At 43.5% G+C, this 15057-nt stretch overlaps 1 protein-coding gene across 2 annotated transcripts in view; it reads left to right on the top strand.

Moving 5' to 3' along the window:
- DOCK1 (dedicator of cytokinesis 1) overlaps positions 1–15057 on the top strand; it is a 277154-nt gene that overhangs the window by 158582 nt on the left and 103515 nt on the right. For both annotated transcript variants that reach the window (XM_054276537.1, XM_054276536.1), the window contains exon 29: positions 1931–2025. In XM_054276537.1, coding sequence (XP_054132512.1) covers positions 1931–2025 — 95 coding nt within the window. The remainder of the gene's footprint in view (positions 1–1930; positions 2026–15057) is intronic.

The raw sequence follows: 15057 nt of genomic DNA, 5'->3' as shown, positions 1-15057 counted from the left end.
TGGAGAGACAATATTTACCATGGCCTGGAGGGACAGGACACGAGGAATGGCTGCCACTGCCAGAGGGCAGGGATGGGTGGGAGATTGGGAGTTGGGAATTCCTGGCTGTGAGGGTGGGCAGGCCCTGGCACAGGGTGCCCAGGGAAGCTGTCAGCTGGTCAGAATCAGCTGGGCTAACTGGGTTGGTTTAAGTCACACAAACCCATCTGAGCTCATTTTCCCTGAATCCAGGGCGGATGTTTGCACAAAGTGCTTTTGCAGCAATGTTTGGGAAGTGAGAGCCTCCAGCAGAAAGATGGGGATCAGGAAGGAGCAGCCTGGAGAGGAGCAGCTCCAGGGAGAGCTCAGAGCCCCTGGCAGGGTCTGAAGGGGCTCCAGGAGAGCTGCAGAGGGACTGGGGACAAGGCCTGAGGGACAGGACACAGGGAATGGCTCCCAGTGCCAGAGGGCAGGAATGGATGGGAGATTGGGAATTGGGAATTGTTCCCTTGTTTGGGCTGGGATGGAATTCCCAGAGCAGCTGTGGCTGCCCCTGGATCCCTGGCAGTGCCCAAGGCCAGGCTGGACATTGGGAGCACCCTGGGACAGTGGGAGGTGTGGAATGGGATGGGATTTAAGGTCCTTCCCACCCAAACCAGTCAGGCATTCTGGGGTTCTTGATCCCCAAGCCATGTCCTCAGGCTCTCTGCAGCTCCCTGCATCCACTGGTGGGGAATTTCTGTGCCAGGAAAACATTTGAACAGAGCAGTGGATTAAAGGATAAATCTGCTGAAGATCCTGGCTCTCAGAGCTGCACAAAGACTGATGAGAGCAAGGACTTCAGATTGGTTTCTCACTGAAAAGGTTACACAGAAACCAGTCTTAGTTAAAAGTCCAGTTGATGGAACATATTGGGGATTTTTTTTGTAGGCATTTGACATTTTAAAGATAGACCAGATAAATACCATTGCTGAGAAACTGTATCAAAGGGAAGATATTCTAACCTTGGAATGAAAGTTCATTTTTATCTCTGTGTGAAGTGGATCAAGGACTTTCTGCATCAAGTTCTCTTTTCCCCTTTATCTTTCTCGCAGCATTTGATATTACTGAAATTGTTAGATAGCAATTACAGATTCCCAAATTGTAGGAGATGATTTACATTGTAAAGTACACAAAGTTTCTGGTCCAAAGAACTGTGTGTTTGTAGCTGTGAAATAAATTGGTTTATGCTGTTAAATTAACTTGTTCTTGGGCAGCTTTTCTCTTGCAGAAGCAATTCCTGCTGCTCCCTTTAGGGAGGGTCCCACCCAATTTTGGGATGTCCAAACCATGTCTGTCCTCTGCCCCAGGTGGAGGTGACGATTTGAGCTGGGAGATGTTTTTATTTTAATACATAAATAATCTCAGTTTCTGAAGAATATCCATGAAGGGAGGGATTATTCATCACCTGAGTTCTGGGAGCATTCTTAGTGCAATGCTAAGAGTTAAATAAATATTTGGCTTTGATTTCTTTTCTTCTTTCCATGAACCAGTGTGCTTTTATCAATTTCCCAAGAGTATGTTGTGACAGGTGTATCACAATACACTGAAGAACTGGGTGGTTTTTTCCATAGTATGGAAAAAAATGATGGTGTTTCCAGTAAAAACTCCTTTTGGGTGATTGGTGAACCAGTGCTTGACCTTGATGAATCCCATTATTGATCCTCTTGATGAATCCCATTGCTTAAATGTGGGATTACTGTTTTTATAATTTCTGAAATATCATTATTGTAGGATTTATGGGCATCATGTATAAATGTGCTTGAGTAGGATTTAGGTGTGCTTTTAATGAAAAATATCTTTTTGATGAAGCAGAACGCAAAGACCCCTTTGGAGTGCAGTCATCAATAACTGCCACCATCCCTTGGAGTTCCTTGGTCCCATTTTCTCCAAATATTCTCTCTTCTTTTAGGATTTCCTGATGGAGACATTCATCATGTTCAAGAACCTGATTGGGAAGAACGTGTACCCCTTCGACTGGGTGATCATGAACATGATGCAGAACAAGTGAGTACAGAGGGACAAGTTCTAGAGCTCTCCTGAGTGCAGAGGGAGAGGTTCCAGAGCTCTCCTGAGCACAGAGAGAAGCTCCAGAGCTCTCCTGAGTATGAAGGGAGAAGCTCCAGAGCTGAGTACAGAGGGAGAGGCTCCAGAGCTCTCCACAACTCCGGGGTTGCCTGGAAACAGCAGCTGCAGCCAGCCTGCCCTGCCTTCTCCTCCTCCTCTGATGCAAAGAATTATCGAAATATTGGCTCTGGAGGAGCGTTGTAGTGGCCTGGTTTAGGGATCTTGGAAGCCACCTAAAATTTAGGGTGGTGTCAGTTTGAGAACCTGGATTTTGGAGCTGACTGCAGGTGCTGTAAAATTCTATCCAAATCTTAAAGTAATTCAGTTTATTCTTTGGAAGGTGAATTACATATTTTCCTATCCATATCTTAAAGTAATTCCATTTATTCTTTGGAGGGTGAATTGCATGTTTTGCATATGACCTCACATTAGGTGGTGTTGTATGGAGTTGTATGTCCAGGAATATTTTCTCTGGTTCAAGAAGAATTAAGGAAGTTTTTAAATCCAAATTCCATCACCCCAGCCAGAGAGAGGCTGAAAGTGTTCCTAATGCTCATTTTTTCCCCAATAATTGCAGTTCTGTCATTATTTAGCATTTCTTTGTGCAGTGTTTTATGCTGGTGACATTTTATTAAGTGTGTCAAATGCTTTTATGTGTACTGAGATGAAAGTATAAGGGAAAAACATTATATTTACCAGTTGCCTGGAGAAATCTCTTCTGCATTTACTGGAAGCTACCATGGCTGTAAAGTTGTCAGTGTTTCCTTATATAAAATCCTGAACCACAGCTCCTGCTCTCCTTGTAAAAATGCACCATAACTTTAATCTTGGCTTCTGAAGTCTCCTTAACTCCCTAATAAAATCTGTTCTGAATAAGTAGGAGTCAGGAGATTGAGCCATCTTTGGGTTCTTCCTGCTGGTTTGGAATGCTTGGGAACACCTGGTGTTTGAAATAAGGAGCCCTTTGAGAGCTCATGAGGAACATCTGAAGCCCTTTGGATTTATTTCTTTTTATATTAATTTTGAAAGTGGTTTTGCTTCAGCAACTCCAAGTGCCTTCAGAGCTGTGTTGGAGGTGTAGGGAAACCCTCCCAGCATGTGTTACCTGTGAACAGAACTCAGGGGTTCCTGAAGTTTGGGAGACATTGAAACAGGATTGGGAAGGTTTGTGGTTGGACATTCTTAATGCTTTAACTGGCTTCGCTAAATGGAGACAGGGCAGTTACAGTGTGGCCAGCATTGCAGGGAGTGTTCCTTGTGTCAGCCCAGCACAGGAGGGACAGTGAGCTCGTGGACAGGATCCAGAGGAGGCCACGGGGCTGCTCCAGGGCTGGAGCCCCTCTGGAGCCAGGCTGGGACACCTGGGGGGGCTCACCTGGGCAGGAGCAGCTCCAGGGAGAGCTCAGAGCCCTCCCAGGGCCTGAAGGGGCTCCAGGAGAGCTGGAGAGGGACTGGGGACAAGGATGGAGGGACAGGACACAGGGAATGGCTCCCAGTGCCAGAGGGCAGGGCTGGATGGGAGATTGGGAATTGTTCCCTGGCAGGGTGGGCAGCCCTGGCACAGGTGCCCAGAGCAGCTGTGGCTGCCCCTGGATCCCTGGCAGTGCCCAAGGCCAGGCTGGATGGAGCCTGGAGCACCTGGGACAGTGGGAGGTGTCCCTGCCATGGCACTGGGTGGGATTTAAGGTTCATTCCCACCCAAACCAGTCTGGAATTGTGTTCTCTTCACGTTATTGCCAGGTGACCTCTCAGTGTTCACTGGGGTAGGGATTTCACCTTGGGTTTTATTTGGCACTGTGAAATTCTGGCCAAGCAAAGGAAAGAGCAAAGGTACAAAAAGAACCTTTCCCTGCTCCTGGCTTTTTCCTTAAAGCACAAAGGAATTCTTCCCCCAGGCAGTTCCTCGTGGAAAATTTGGAGGAATTCAAAGCATGATGGTTCACAGTTAGGACAGAGACTTGGAATTTTTATCCTTAAAAATAGTCTTGTCTTTTTCCATGCTGAACATGAAGTCCTGAGGAAGCAGAAATGGGATGTGTTGATGATCTTTGATTCTTCCTGACTCCCCTCAGTGCCTGCAGAATATCTGAGTAGTATTTAAAGTTAAAACAAAAACATTTCCCAGTCTTTTTGGTGTTGAAGAGGATCTTCAGATGTCCTAAGAGGGGTTGTTTATCCCTAATTCCCTCATTCTTTCATTCCCATTGCACCAGCTCCTTTGGAAATTCTTCTCAGTTATTTCTGTGCTTTTCATTTTTCCTCTTGGAGTTAACGTGGTTTCCTAGCCCAGAAAGCTGCATTGTAAAATACCTTGTTTTGTCCATCTGCTCCATTTATTTCCACCCTTGTAAAGTTTTATTGAAGAAAACCAGATGAAATTTAAGAACAAATTTTGTCTTTTAAAGCTGTGGCATCCCCTCCATAGAAATAACTCTGAATGTGCAATTTTGTGTCGTTTCTGAAAGCACCTCCTTGGGCAGTTTCTGTGCCATGAACCAAATCAAGGGAACTCAATTTTAAATGTATCCATAATTTCATTTTTTTCCTGCATGGAATGTATCTGGTAGTGTGAAACAATGGAAAAAGAAAAAAAATAGCTGGAAAATGGAGCTCTAATTCCTATTTAGACCAGTCCTTTAGGAGGTTTCTCCTAAAGCTCCTCTCCATGCAGTGCTTTGCTTCCAGATTAAAATACTCTGGATTAAGCAGTGGCTTCAAATATTCTAGATGAGATAAAGTTATAGCCATGGGGGAAGAGGGGAAATGGAGAAAAGCTTGTGAATGACTGGATTACAGGAAATATTTGCAAATATAAGTTTCATTCAAATTTAGTATTCTATTTTTTGACCTTCACTAGTGGGATAAATATATAGAAACATATATTTTTAAAATATGTATTATATATATAAAAATCTGTGCGCTCATAACAGTGACAGAAATTATTCTGAAAAATTTGCCTGCCTGGTTTTGGTCCAGTGCATAAAAAGATCAGGATCGTCTCTCTTTTCTACCTCCCAGTACTGCTGTGCCAGGCTCAGGATGACATCTCAAGTTCAGGATGACATCCCAAATTCAGGATCACATCCCAGGCTCAGGATGACATCCCAAGTTCAGGATCACATCCCAAGTTCAGGATGACATCCCAAGTTCAGGATCACATCCCAAGTTCAGGATCACATCCCAAATTCAGGATCACATCCCAAGTTCAGGATCACATCCCAGGCTCAGGATCACATCCCATGCCTCAGTTCCAACACCTCAAGGAGCCAAACTGTGTTCCCACCTTTCATGCCAAAACGAACACAAGAAATCTTCATATCTAACAAGAGAATTCTTCCTTTTTTGTAAAATACTTTATTTGCTGACTTGTCTAATGTAGTAAAATTCTCATTTTAGACATTTGCAAAGCAATGTGTTGATTCAGAGCCCAAGGTTTTGGTGTTACCAGTTTGATGGAATTGCCACCAGTGTGTTCAAGGTGACTGACATTGGTTTGCAGGTGGCTGATCAGCATTTTGGGGGTAAAAGAAAAGAATATTCAAACTGATGCAGTGGCTTTTCCTTTCACTTCCAAATTTTGGTCCAGATCTTCCCCTGGTTTACTGTAAAAAACAATATCCAAGGAAAGGAGATGGAAATAAACCACTGAGGGATGGGAGAGATGGATAAGGGACCATTAAATAAATGCACTTGTAAGGAGGAGCTGGAAATGTCTTCAAATTCCTTTTAGGGTACTTGTCCACCTTAAAATTCCCTCTGTTGTAGGGTCTGTCTGTACCCACATTTTCAGGAAATTCAAGCCACCAGATCTGTATTTAACAGTTTTAGCAATCAAGGAGTTTTCCTGTGTTTCTGGCTAGGGCTGGGAAGTGCTTTGGAGGCAGATTCTTCATTCCAGGCATCTCCAGGAAAGCACACACGAGGAGTTGGAACTGTGAAAGCAGTTACAAAAAAAGGCACGGATTTTGTGATTTTGTCTTGTTTCCATTCCCCCATTGAAAGCGCGTTTGGAAATGATTCCGAAATGTTTTAGAAATTGTTGTTAACTTTTGTCAGAAGCTGACAAGCTAAACTTAGGTTCCTCCTAAACGCATAACTCAGAACATGAAAGCAATTCCTCCCTACGGTTCCGTAAATGAAAATAATTTAGTCTTTGGTCTTACTTTTGGCGTTTGAGACAATTCAGTTCCTTTGGTAAGACCTTATGATATATTAATTTGTAGCTGCTACTTTCATCTGCAGCTGTGCCAGTGGAAGCTGAGTTGCCTATGAAAAAGGAATTTGATGTTTGCTGTTCTATTTTTTGTTTCTAATGTCCACATTTACATAAAATACCTGTTTGTTTTGCCTTTTGAAGTCAGAGAGAAAGGGATGAGATGCTCTCAGTGAAAAGGAGGTTTCTTGGCTGTGTTGGTTTTTTTATTCCAGAAGAAATAGAGCTGGCCTGGGGAGGGGATCTGGAGGGTGTTACCTGTTGTGTCAGGGAGGGTTAGGTTGGAAATCAGGAGAAGATTCTTCCCAAAGGATGGTTGGGCACTGGAAAAGCTCCTCAGGGAATTGTCCCAGCCCCAAACTCTGCTCAGCAGCAACAGAAATATTCCTCTATTGTGCCCCCTGTGCCCAGCACAAATCCAAACCACCACCCCACACCTTCCATGAAGAAAATGCTCTCAACCCCACCCAAACCCAGCCCACCAGCCCAGAATCTCAATAAATTTTCTGTCTGAAAAGCCAAAAAAAAGCCTTGCAAAGAGGAGAACAAAGGACGGTGGAGCCGCTCGGGATAAACATGTCCTGGAATGTTTCTTTTTGGAGCTTCCAGGGAAATGTAGGCAGTTGTGCTGCCTGTTGTCATAGCAGTACCTGTCAGGTCCGTGCTGTGCTCTCAGAATTACCTCCAGTGATGTTTGTGACCGTCCATCAGCAGTGGGCAAACCCTGACGTGCGTCAGGAGCTGCAGCAGCTTCTGCGCAGCTCGGGACCTTCCCAGCTCTGAGTTTATCCCTCCTGACAAGGCCCCCAAAGCCACACTGAAATCTGGGCTTAGCTTATGGAAATTTGGCTTCATGGTGATACTGTGCTGGGTTCGAGGCAGGCTTATGGAAACAAAAGCAGGATGGTTTTAATAAATGTATGAAAATAGGCTCTTTGCACTTACATAATTGAGCAGTCAAGTCGCATCCATCAGATGAGTGCAAGTGCAAAAGCTCTGATTTAAAATCCATCCCCAGCTCCTGCTGGATGAGGGGTAGTTTTCATAACAGGGGAAAAGAGGCCAGAAGGATGGCAAAGAGTCTGGATTGCAAACTACAGGAAAAGCAGGGCACCCCAGTTTCACAGCCTATCAGGTGTTACTGAATCTTTGGGATTGGGGTGAAGGGAGCAGGAAAAAAGGCTTTAAAATCATCATTTCATTTCCCAAATCCCTTTGTGAGTTCAAGCCTGTGTTAATTCCATGTTCAAAGACATTATTCATGGCCTTAAAATGCTCCAGGGGAGGTTTAGATTGGATATTAGGGAAAATTCTTTCATGGAAAGGGTTGTCAAGCACTCCCCAGGGCAGTGGTGGAGTCCCCATCCCTGGAAGTGTTCCAAAAACATCTGGAACAAGGTGGGCTGAGGGTTGGACTCAATGATATTAAAGGTTTTTTACCAACCTTAACCACTCAATTTTATTGGATGTTACTTGAAATTCCAAGTTTATCACTGGGACCCTGATCACTTAAATATTCCGTCAATATATGTTTTAGTGGAATAGGGTGACTGGTTTACATTTCCAAATTGCAATTGGGATGAAGGAAGTGGTTGAAATGCAATTATGTTTTAGGAGGCCAAGGGATGCATTGTTTCAAGAAGAGTTTGAACAGTACAAAAAGCTTGGATTAGAAGGAATTGCTGCTACTTTTCCTGACTATTAATGCATTTCCTACAGGACTCTGTGCTTACTTAGAAAGTTTAAGAGTCCAGACATGCAGCTTGAACAATCAAATCATTTAATTCAGGGCTGGAATGCAATAAGACTTCAAATGGGAGCAATTTTGTTTTTCTTTAGTGCTGAATATTTCTCTGTATAGAAAAACCTCCCCCTATTTCCCATGTATAGACCGAGGATAACAATTTTCAAAGCTTAGAATTTCCTTAAAAAACCAGCACTCAAAATTAACTCGTGTGCCCCAAAGTTTGCTCTTCATCTGGGAATAAAAGACACAAATGCACATTGATAAATCATCTAAAATTTCTGTAAATCATCTAAAATTTCTGTAGATGGAGGGATTTTTTTTTTTGCTGTCATAAAACCCTGTTGCATAATGTACTGACCTTTTCAGGAAAGACCTTGCAGGATTTTTGCTTTAGCATTGTACCTGTCAAATTAACTGCACCTGGGAGGAAAATGAATATACTTGACTGTGTTTGAAATAACAGGGTATTTTCTTATTCAAAGAGCTGAGGTTCCTTGAAGGAATATTCTTCAGCAGCTGCTCTTTTCCCTTGGTGGCTTCCCCCCTATATCAGGTGGTTTTCTGCCAGCCTTTGGAGTTAGAGATGTCCCTGGCATTGATGGAATATTGATAATGGTGTGGTTGTGAGAGCTGATGAGCAGCTGGGGCAGCCCTCTGGATTCCATGGTCTGGTTTTCTCCTTAATTTCTGCAATTTGTGATCATTTGGGATGAAAAAGTCATGGAAGGAGAGCAGGGGTAGATGGGATTTTGGAAAGGAATTGTTCCCTGTGAGGGTGGAGAGGGGCTGGGATGGAATTCCCAGAGCAGCTGTGGCTGCCCCTGGATCCCTGGAAGTGTCCAAGGACAGGGCTTGGAGCAGCCTGGGACAGGGTAAAGTGTCCCTGGCAGGGGTGGGAATGGGATGGGATTTAAGGTCTGTTCCAACCCAAACCAGTCTGGGATTCTGAGGAGCACCGGGTGAAGCTGCCAATGTTGGGATGTGGGTGTGAGGTGTGAGCCCTCCCAAATCCATCTGCTCCTTTTTTGAGCACTCCTTCCATCTATTTGGGTCATGATTAATCCCTCCTGTGGTCTAGAGGCAGAATAATGCTTTTCAGCAGTAAAATAATTACCTTGTTGGTCATAGTTGTGTCATCTTAATTATGGTTTTTGTGTCTTTGGAGCCATCTTGGGTTTTTGGGAAGATTTCCTGCAGCAAGATGGGCTTGGGCTGGTGACCACATCCAGCATCCACTGTGATGCTGCTGTTTTCTGGAGTTTATTATTGTGCTTCCCTTGACAAAGACATTTTCCTGTCCCTAAAGGTGGATGGGATTTGGTGTCCTGCCAGGAGTGGAGGTGTCAGGGCCATGGCAGCTCTGTAAAACCAGGAGAAGGCTGTTGCACGTCCTCTTCATCCTGAAGCACATCTTGCTTTTAACTTTGCTTCCAAAACATCCCTGTGCAGCATTGGCTCCACCTTCATTGCTCAGCAGCAACCCTGTGACACTTCAGCTTTGTTTTGCTGCAAGAAAATTCCAGTGACTTGGAAGCAAAGAGCTGTGTTAGGGAACAGCTCTCCCTGCACTAGGAAGAAACACAGAGGGATAAAATGATCCCAACTGCTGCTGTTCTTGAGTTCAAGGGGAAAAAGGTGAAAGAAGGGTTTTTTAGAGATTTTTTTTCATCTTTTCTTCTGTTAAAAGAAGAAATTTTTGCTGGTTTTGGCACCTTGCAAGGTTTTAGGCAGCGAGGCAGTGCTGAGGTTTAGACCTGGAAAATTCCTGAGTGTGAGCTGGTTGTCCTCTTTGGAGTGGGGACAAATTCAATCCCTTCAAAACCTTTTGAATGCTCTGTGCGTCTTATAAGGCTGGGGAACTTCAAGGAATCTGTGGGTTTATCATAGAATTGTTGAGGCTGGGGAAGAGCTCTGAGATCAGAGTCCAGCACCAACGCAGCAGCACCACCTCATCCTCAATCCACATCCACAGAGTTTTTGAACATTTCCAGGAATGGTGTCTCCACCACTGCCCTGCGGGACAGCCCTTTCCATGAAGAAATTTCTCTTAATATCCAACCTAAACTTGAGGGTTCCCTCATCCTGTCAGTATTATTTAAAAGAACCTTTAATCCAGGGGACATCCCATGTCACTGCTAGAGGTTTTCCATGGAGGATATTCCTCAGGGAATCACAGGCAGGAGTGGCTGCTCCTCCCAAACCCCTGCTGGTTGTCCCCTGGTGTATTTTACCTGCTCTAAAGTCACGAGCAGTTGAGAGGCACCTCCCAGGCTGTCATTTCCAGACTAGCTCAGAAATGGGATTTTTTAAGGAGAAATAGGGCACGGGATCTTCGCACAGTGACAGAGGCAGCGTGGCTCAACTGCTACGCTGAGAAAAAGCAAGAGAATGTTGAAAATGGCTTTTTATTCCTCACTTTTTGGAACCATCACCCACAGGATGCTGTGGATGCCTGGTTTCCTTTGTTTTTAACAAGATCCTTGGAAAGCCAACTCATTTGTTTGGCTAGTTGCCCTCTCTTTTTTTTTCCCAACTTGCATCTTGACAGTGTTGAGAACTGCTGGGTTTAACACATTGTTTAGAATGAAAGCTGTAAGAGGTTATTAGCCTGTGTGTTGTGGTAATTCTCTGCTGAGAGCTGATTGAGACCTGAAGAAGCCTTGCCAAAGTAATTTCAAATGGAACACAATGATTCCAATATTATTTTCCCTTCTGGAATCTAAACATGAGTTGACATTAAGGTACTTTGAGATGATTGTACTCAGAAGCCTTTTAGCAGCCAATATCTTTATCAATTTGGGTTTTATGATTTTTTTTATCAAATTAAGCAAGAAGAATTCAATATATTGTTCCATAAATGATGCATAATAACGTTGTCACATGTTTTTGGTTTTTGTTTTGTGCTTTAATTACTTCAGGAGTAGCAGAAACCCTTGGCAGATTACATTTCCTCAGACAGATCCTTAGTGTAAACCTTCCTTTAATTCAAAGTTTTCTTACAATTTCCTAATTACAACTGAAAAAACCCTTAACTGTCATTTTAAATTTGACATTTCATCTTGTGATTCCAATGTTCTTTTCCCCACTGCTGCCTGAACCCACTCCAGAGGCCCTGGTGAGTAGATACTCAAAGTTTAGCTCTCTCTAAGATGAGCTCATGAACATTTGAATTCACATTATTGTACCAGTGTGGGTGTTTGGGATGAAGCTGCATCCAAGTATTTGCTTTCTCATTTCATGGAGCTTTGGGGACTTTTCCAGCTTTATTCTGCTTTTCCTGGCTCCTCACAGCCAGTTTTGGTGCCTGCAGCACCACATTCCTTGGGAGCACCCAGAGGGGATTTGCTCTGTAGGTTCTCACAGGAAGAATGATCCCTGGGACATGTGGCCAAAACCAAGAGTGAGAAATGATGATAGGAATCCAAAGACCATGGAGCATCCTGGTGGCACCTGGGGACCCAGGTCTGTGGTGGCTTTGGAATGCCAGGCTGGATTTAATGATCCTAGAGGGCTTTTCCAACCTAAATGATCCCATAATTCTGTGGTGGAAGGAAAAAACATTCTATCTTAGCACCCAAACCCACCTGGATGTGCTATTGCGGTTTTTAATTGGAATTGTGGTGCCCTGAGTGCTCATTTTGTGCTCATTGAACCCCTCAGGAAGGGTGACCACGTCACAGCCCCAAATCTGAACGTTCTGGGATGTTTTTAGCACAGGATGTGAGGCATGAGCATGATGTGGGAACACTTGGTGCTTATAAAAGCAGCAGAGTGAGGGAGCTAATTAAATAAAGCTGAAGGTGTTAAATCCCAAAGCAGGGCTCCATTTTTACCAAGTCCAAGCTAACACCACGTGATGTTTATTTTTAACAGGGAAGGTGTAGCAACTTTCACTTTGAATCATTCTTTTTCCACATCAGCATCATTCCAGTTACTACCATTGCCCATTTAAAAATACCCAGGGATGGGCTGCTTTTTCACACTTGGATTTTATTCATCTTTTCCAGTATTGTAAAAAACCCCAATATTTCAGTCTTGAAAAGTAACACAAAATGGTTGTTTGGATATTATTTTCAGGCTTAAATGTGTTTTTGGCTGTTAATCTGCAATTCAGATTTCTGTAGTGAGCTTTGCACTGAAATTCTGTGGGCTTGACCATCCATGAGTGACTTCAGGATTTTCAGCACTTAGAGCAGTTTGACTAAACAGAGATATTGTACAAACTATAAAATAGTACTTTGCTCTTAATGTATTAATTTTTTAATGATTCACGAGAGTAGTGTCCAACACAGTTATTCATTTAATACAATTTGGGTGAAATATGCCTAAAATCCTGCTTGCTCTTACCTTGCCAACACATTCCTTTTCTGAATTTTCATCTTTTTCAGTGACTGACAATGGTGCAGCATTTTGGCTTCTGAGAGCAGCAGCCTCGATGCTTAAAAAGCCAGCAAGGCCTTTTCTGGGGTTATTAAATTTTAGGATCAGAAATATTTCATGAGCATATTCTAGAAAACAAGCTTTTACAGTGGGAGTATGAGAAAGCACAGCCACTATAGGAAGAACTGGAGGGTTTTTTTTAAAGAAGGAAATTATTCATGCTCTGATATAACAGATGGGTGATTGTAGGGCAGGAAGAGTTTAAAGCATATTTAGGGAGAAAAGAGGTGTCAGATCATTGGCTATCACCAGTTTGAAGGTTTATATCACTGAATATAAGCACTGAAAAGTCATCTTCTCTCTCTCAGTGCTTTGCAGGCAGAGCTTGAGCTCAGCCTTTCTTGATGGATGTTTCTCCTTTTCCATCAGAAGTGTCACAGGAAAGCTGGCGCTTGCAGGTAGTAAAACAGAGATATTTCTAGATCTTGGGATGAACAGGCTGAACTGAGAAGGTAAATTCATGATTTTTTAACATTAACTAAAATGAGAGCATCTTTAGGATATGGGTGATGGATATTGATTATCAGTGGTGTTAGGAAATATCCATCCTGAGGCACACACTGTGCCTTGAGTGGCTGAACTTTAAACTTGCAGCATGTTTTTCATTTGGGATGTTCAAAGCAATAACATGAAAGATATTAAAAGCAAACCTTTTCCTTCTTTAAATTCCTTGTGCATAAACATTCACCAAAGGCTTGTTGAGCTGCAAAGGGAATTTACTGTCAGTGTGTTCAGGGATCTGTTTAGATTTGCTCTTCCTGGAACGCAAGCTTTACTCTCCCAGCTTTTTCAGATTTTTTTTGTCCTGGATGTGTGGGAAGGGCTTTCCCCTGCACCTTCCATCTTCCCCTGAGCCTGCCCATGTTCCCAGCTGCATCCAGAGCATCCAGGCACTCTGGAAATGCCTCTGCTGTTCCTGCTCTGACCTTCCCCACCCCTGCCTGCCTTCAGCTTCCCCAGGCCTTCACCTGGAGGCTGGGGAGAGCTCCCAGCTGCCCTCTGTGGGAGTTGTTTGCTGCTTGCCAGCAACTCCAGGAAAAGGAAAAAATAATAATGTATGGCTGCTGCAGAAGGTGTGAAAACTGTCGATTCTCAGGTCACTGTGGTTATCAGCAGCATGAGAAGTTTCTCTCTGCAAGTGGCTTCAGAGGGAAGGAGCTGAAGTGGAGCCCCTGATCCCATCTCTGCTCCAATTCCCTTTGGAGCTCCAGGGTGACAGAGCCACCTCTCCATAACCCACAGCACTCCTGTGGTGCAGCATCATGTCCTGGTTCAGTTTGAGAAGTTTGGGGTGGTTTAATTGGCTTGGGCAGCTCTCTGCTGGCTCAGGTGTCCCCTGGGCAGGAGGAGCCTTCTGGAACATGAACACTGAAATGCATCACAGCACGGGGTGAGTCAGCTTATCCTAAAAAACTCTGGGAATGGAATCCACCAGATGGGCTCCTGCAGGGTCCCCCTTCAGGGATGGATGGATGGATGGATGGATGGATGGACGGACGGACGGACGGACAGACGGACAATCTGCACAGGAAGCAGGAAAGGCTTCAACAGCTGTATCCCCCATCACCCTTCAGCTTTTAATTTAATTTCTTCTTTTGTCATCTTCCATGTGTAAATGTATTTTGGTTCCTGTCAGTCAGAGGAACAACAATTCTGTGTTAACAAAAAAATCACCTTTGTGACACTCTGTGTTTCTTAATGCTGGAATTTTCCTTCTGAGGACTCAGGCACTCCCTGGGTTTGTTCCTCTTGTGTTTGACTGTTAAAATGTAATTACTTTGTATGATTTGCCTGTAGCTGGCCTGGTCATGTCTGCACTATGTGAGGTGTAACAGAAGTACTCAAAAAAACATGCAGGAGAATGTAATGATGATTTTCTGACAGTTCCCTCATAATGATGTACAAACAGAAACATTTCGGGATGAATTTCAGTTGTGTGTTTGCGTCAGTGAGGTTTTTAAGGGAGGTGTGATACTAGGATGGCTTTGTGAGGATTCACTCTCCTTCCCACACTTGTTGTCTCATGTTCTTCCTTCTGGACTGTTTTGCATCTTCTCATGCAGAAACCAGGTTTCATTTTTTAAAATCAAAGTGAAATTGCCAACTGTCAAAACCAAACATGTTTTCTGTAAGTTCCTCTTGAACACAGACTAACTTTTTATTTGTCAGACTATTTTTGACAATGTGCTCCTTCCACAACCGCTTCAGTTGTGTTTCCTCGAGGAAAATGAGGACAAAGTTTTCTTGAGGAAAAATATTTCCATCTTTGAGATATGAATCACAGTTATTACCTTATATTTGGTGTCATGTTGAGCTGTACTTTCCTGTTTTGGTGCAGCACTTTTTAGACTTAGAAATGTGCATTCAGCACTTGCCAGTGCTTGTATCCCTGAAAATAATGTTTTCCTAGCCAGAGTTCCAGAGTTTTGTGTTCTTCATAAACTTGTAATTTTCAGGTTTTTTAACAGAATTGAAGGATTTTAGGTTCTTTAAGAATTATTCTTCATCTTTTCCAGTTTGTCCAAAGCTCTGAAGTCTTTTTCTCCCTCACCATGTTCTGACACAGCTGAGG

Source organism: Melozone crissalis, unplaced genomic scaffold, assembly GCF_028551555.1.
Source record: "Melozone crissalis strain CALT ecotype California unplaced genomic scaffold, PUWL_Pcris_2 ptg000019l_1, whole genome shotgun sequence".
In the NCBI taxonomy this organism is placed as follows: domain Eukaryota; kingdom Metazoa; phylum Chordata; class Aves; order Passeriformes; family Passerellidae; genus Melozone; species Melozone crissalis.
Note: the sequence above shows the minus strand (reverse complement) of the source record. Positions and strands in the feature narration are given on the sequence as shown.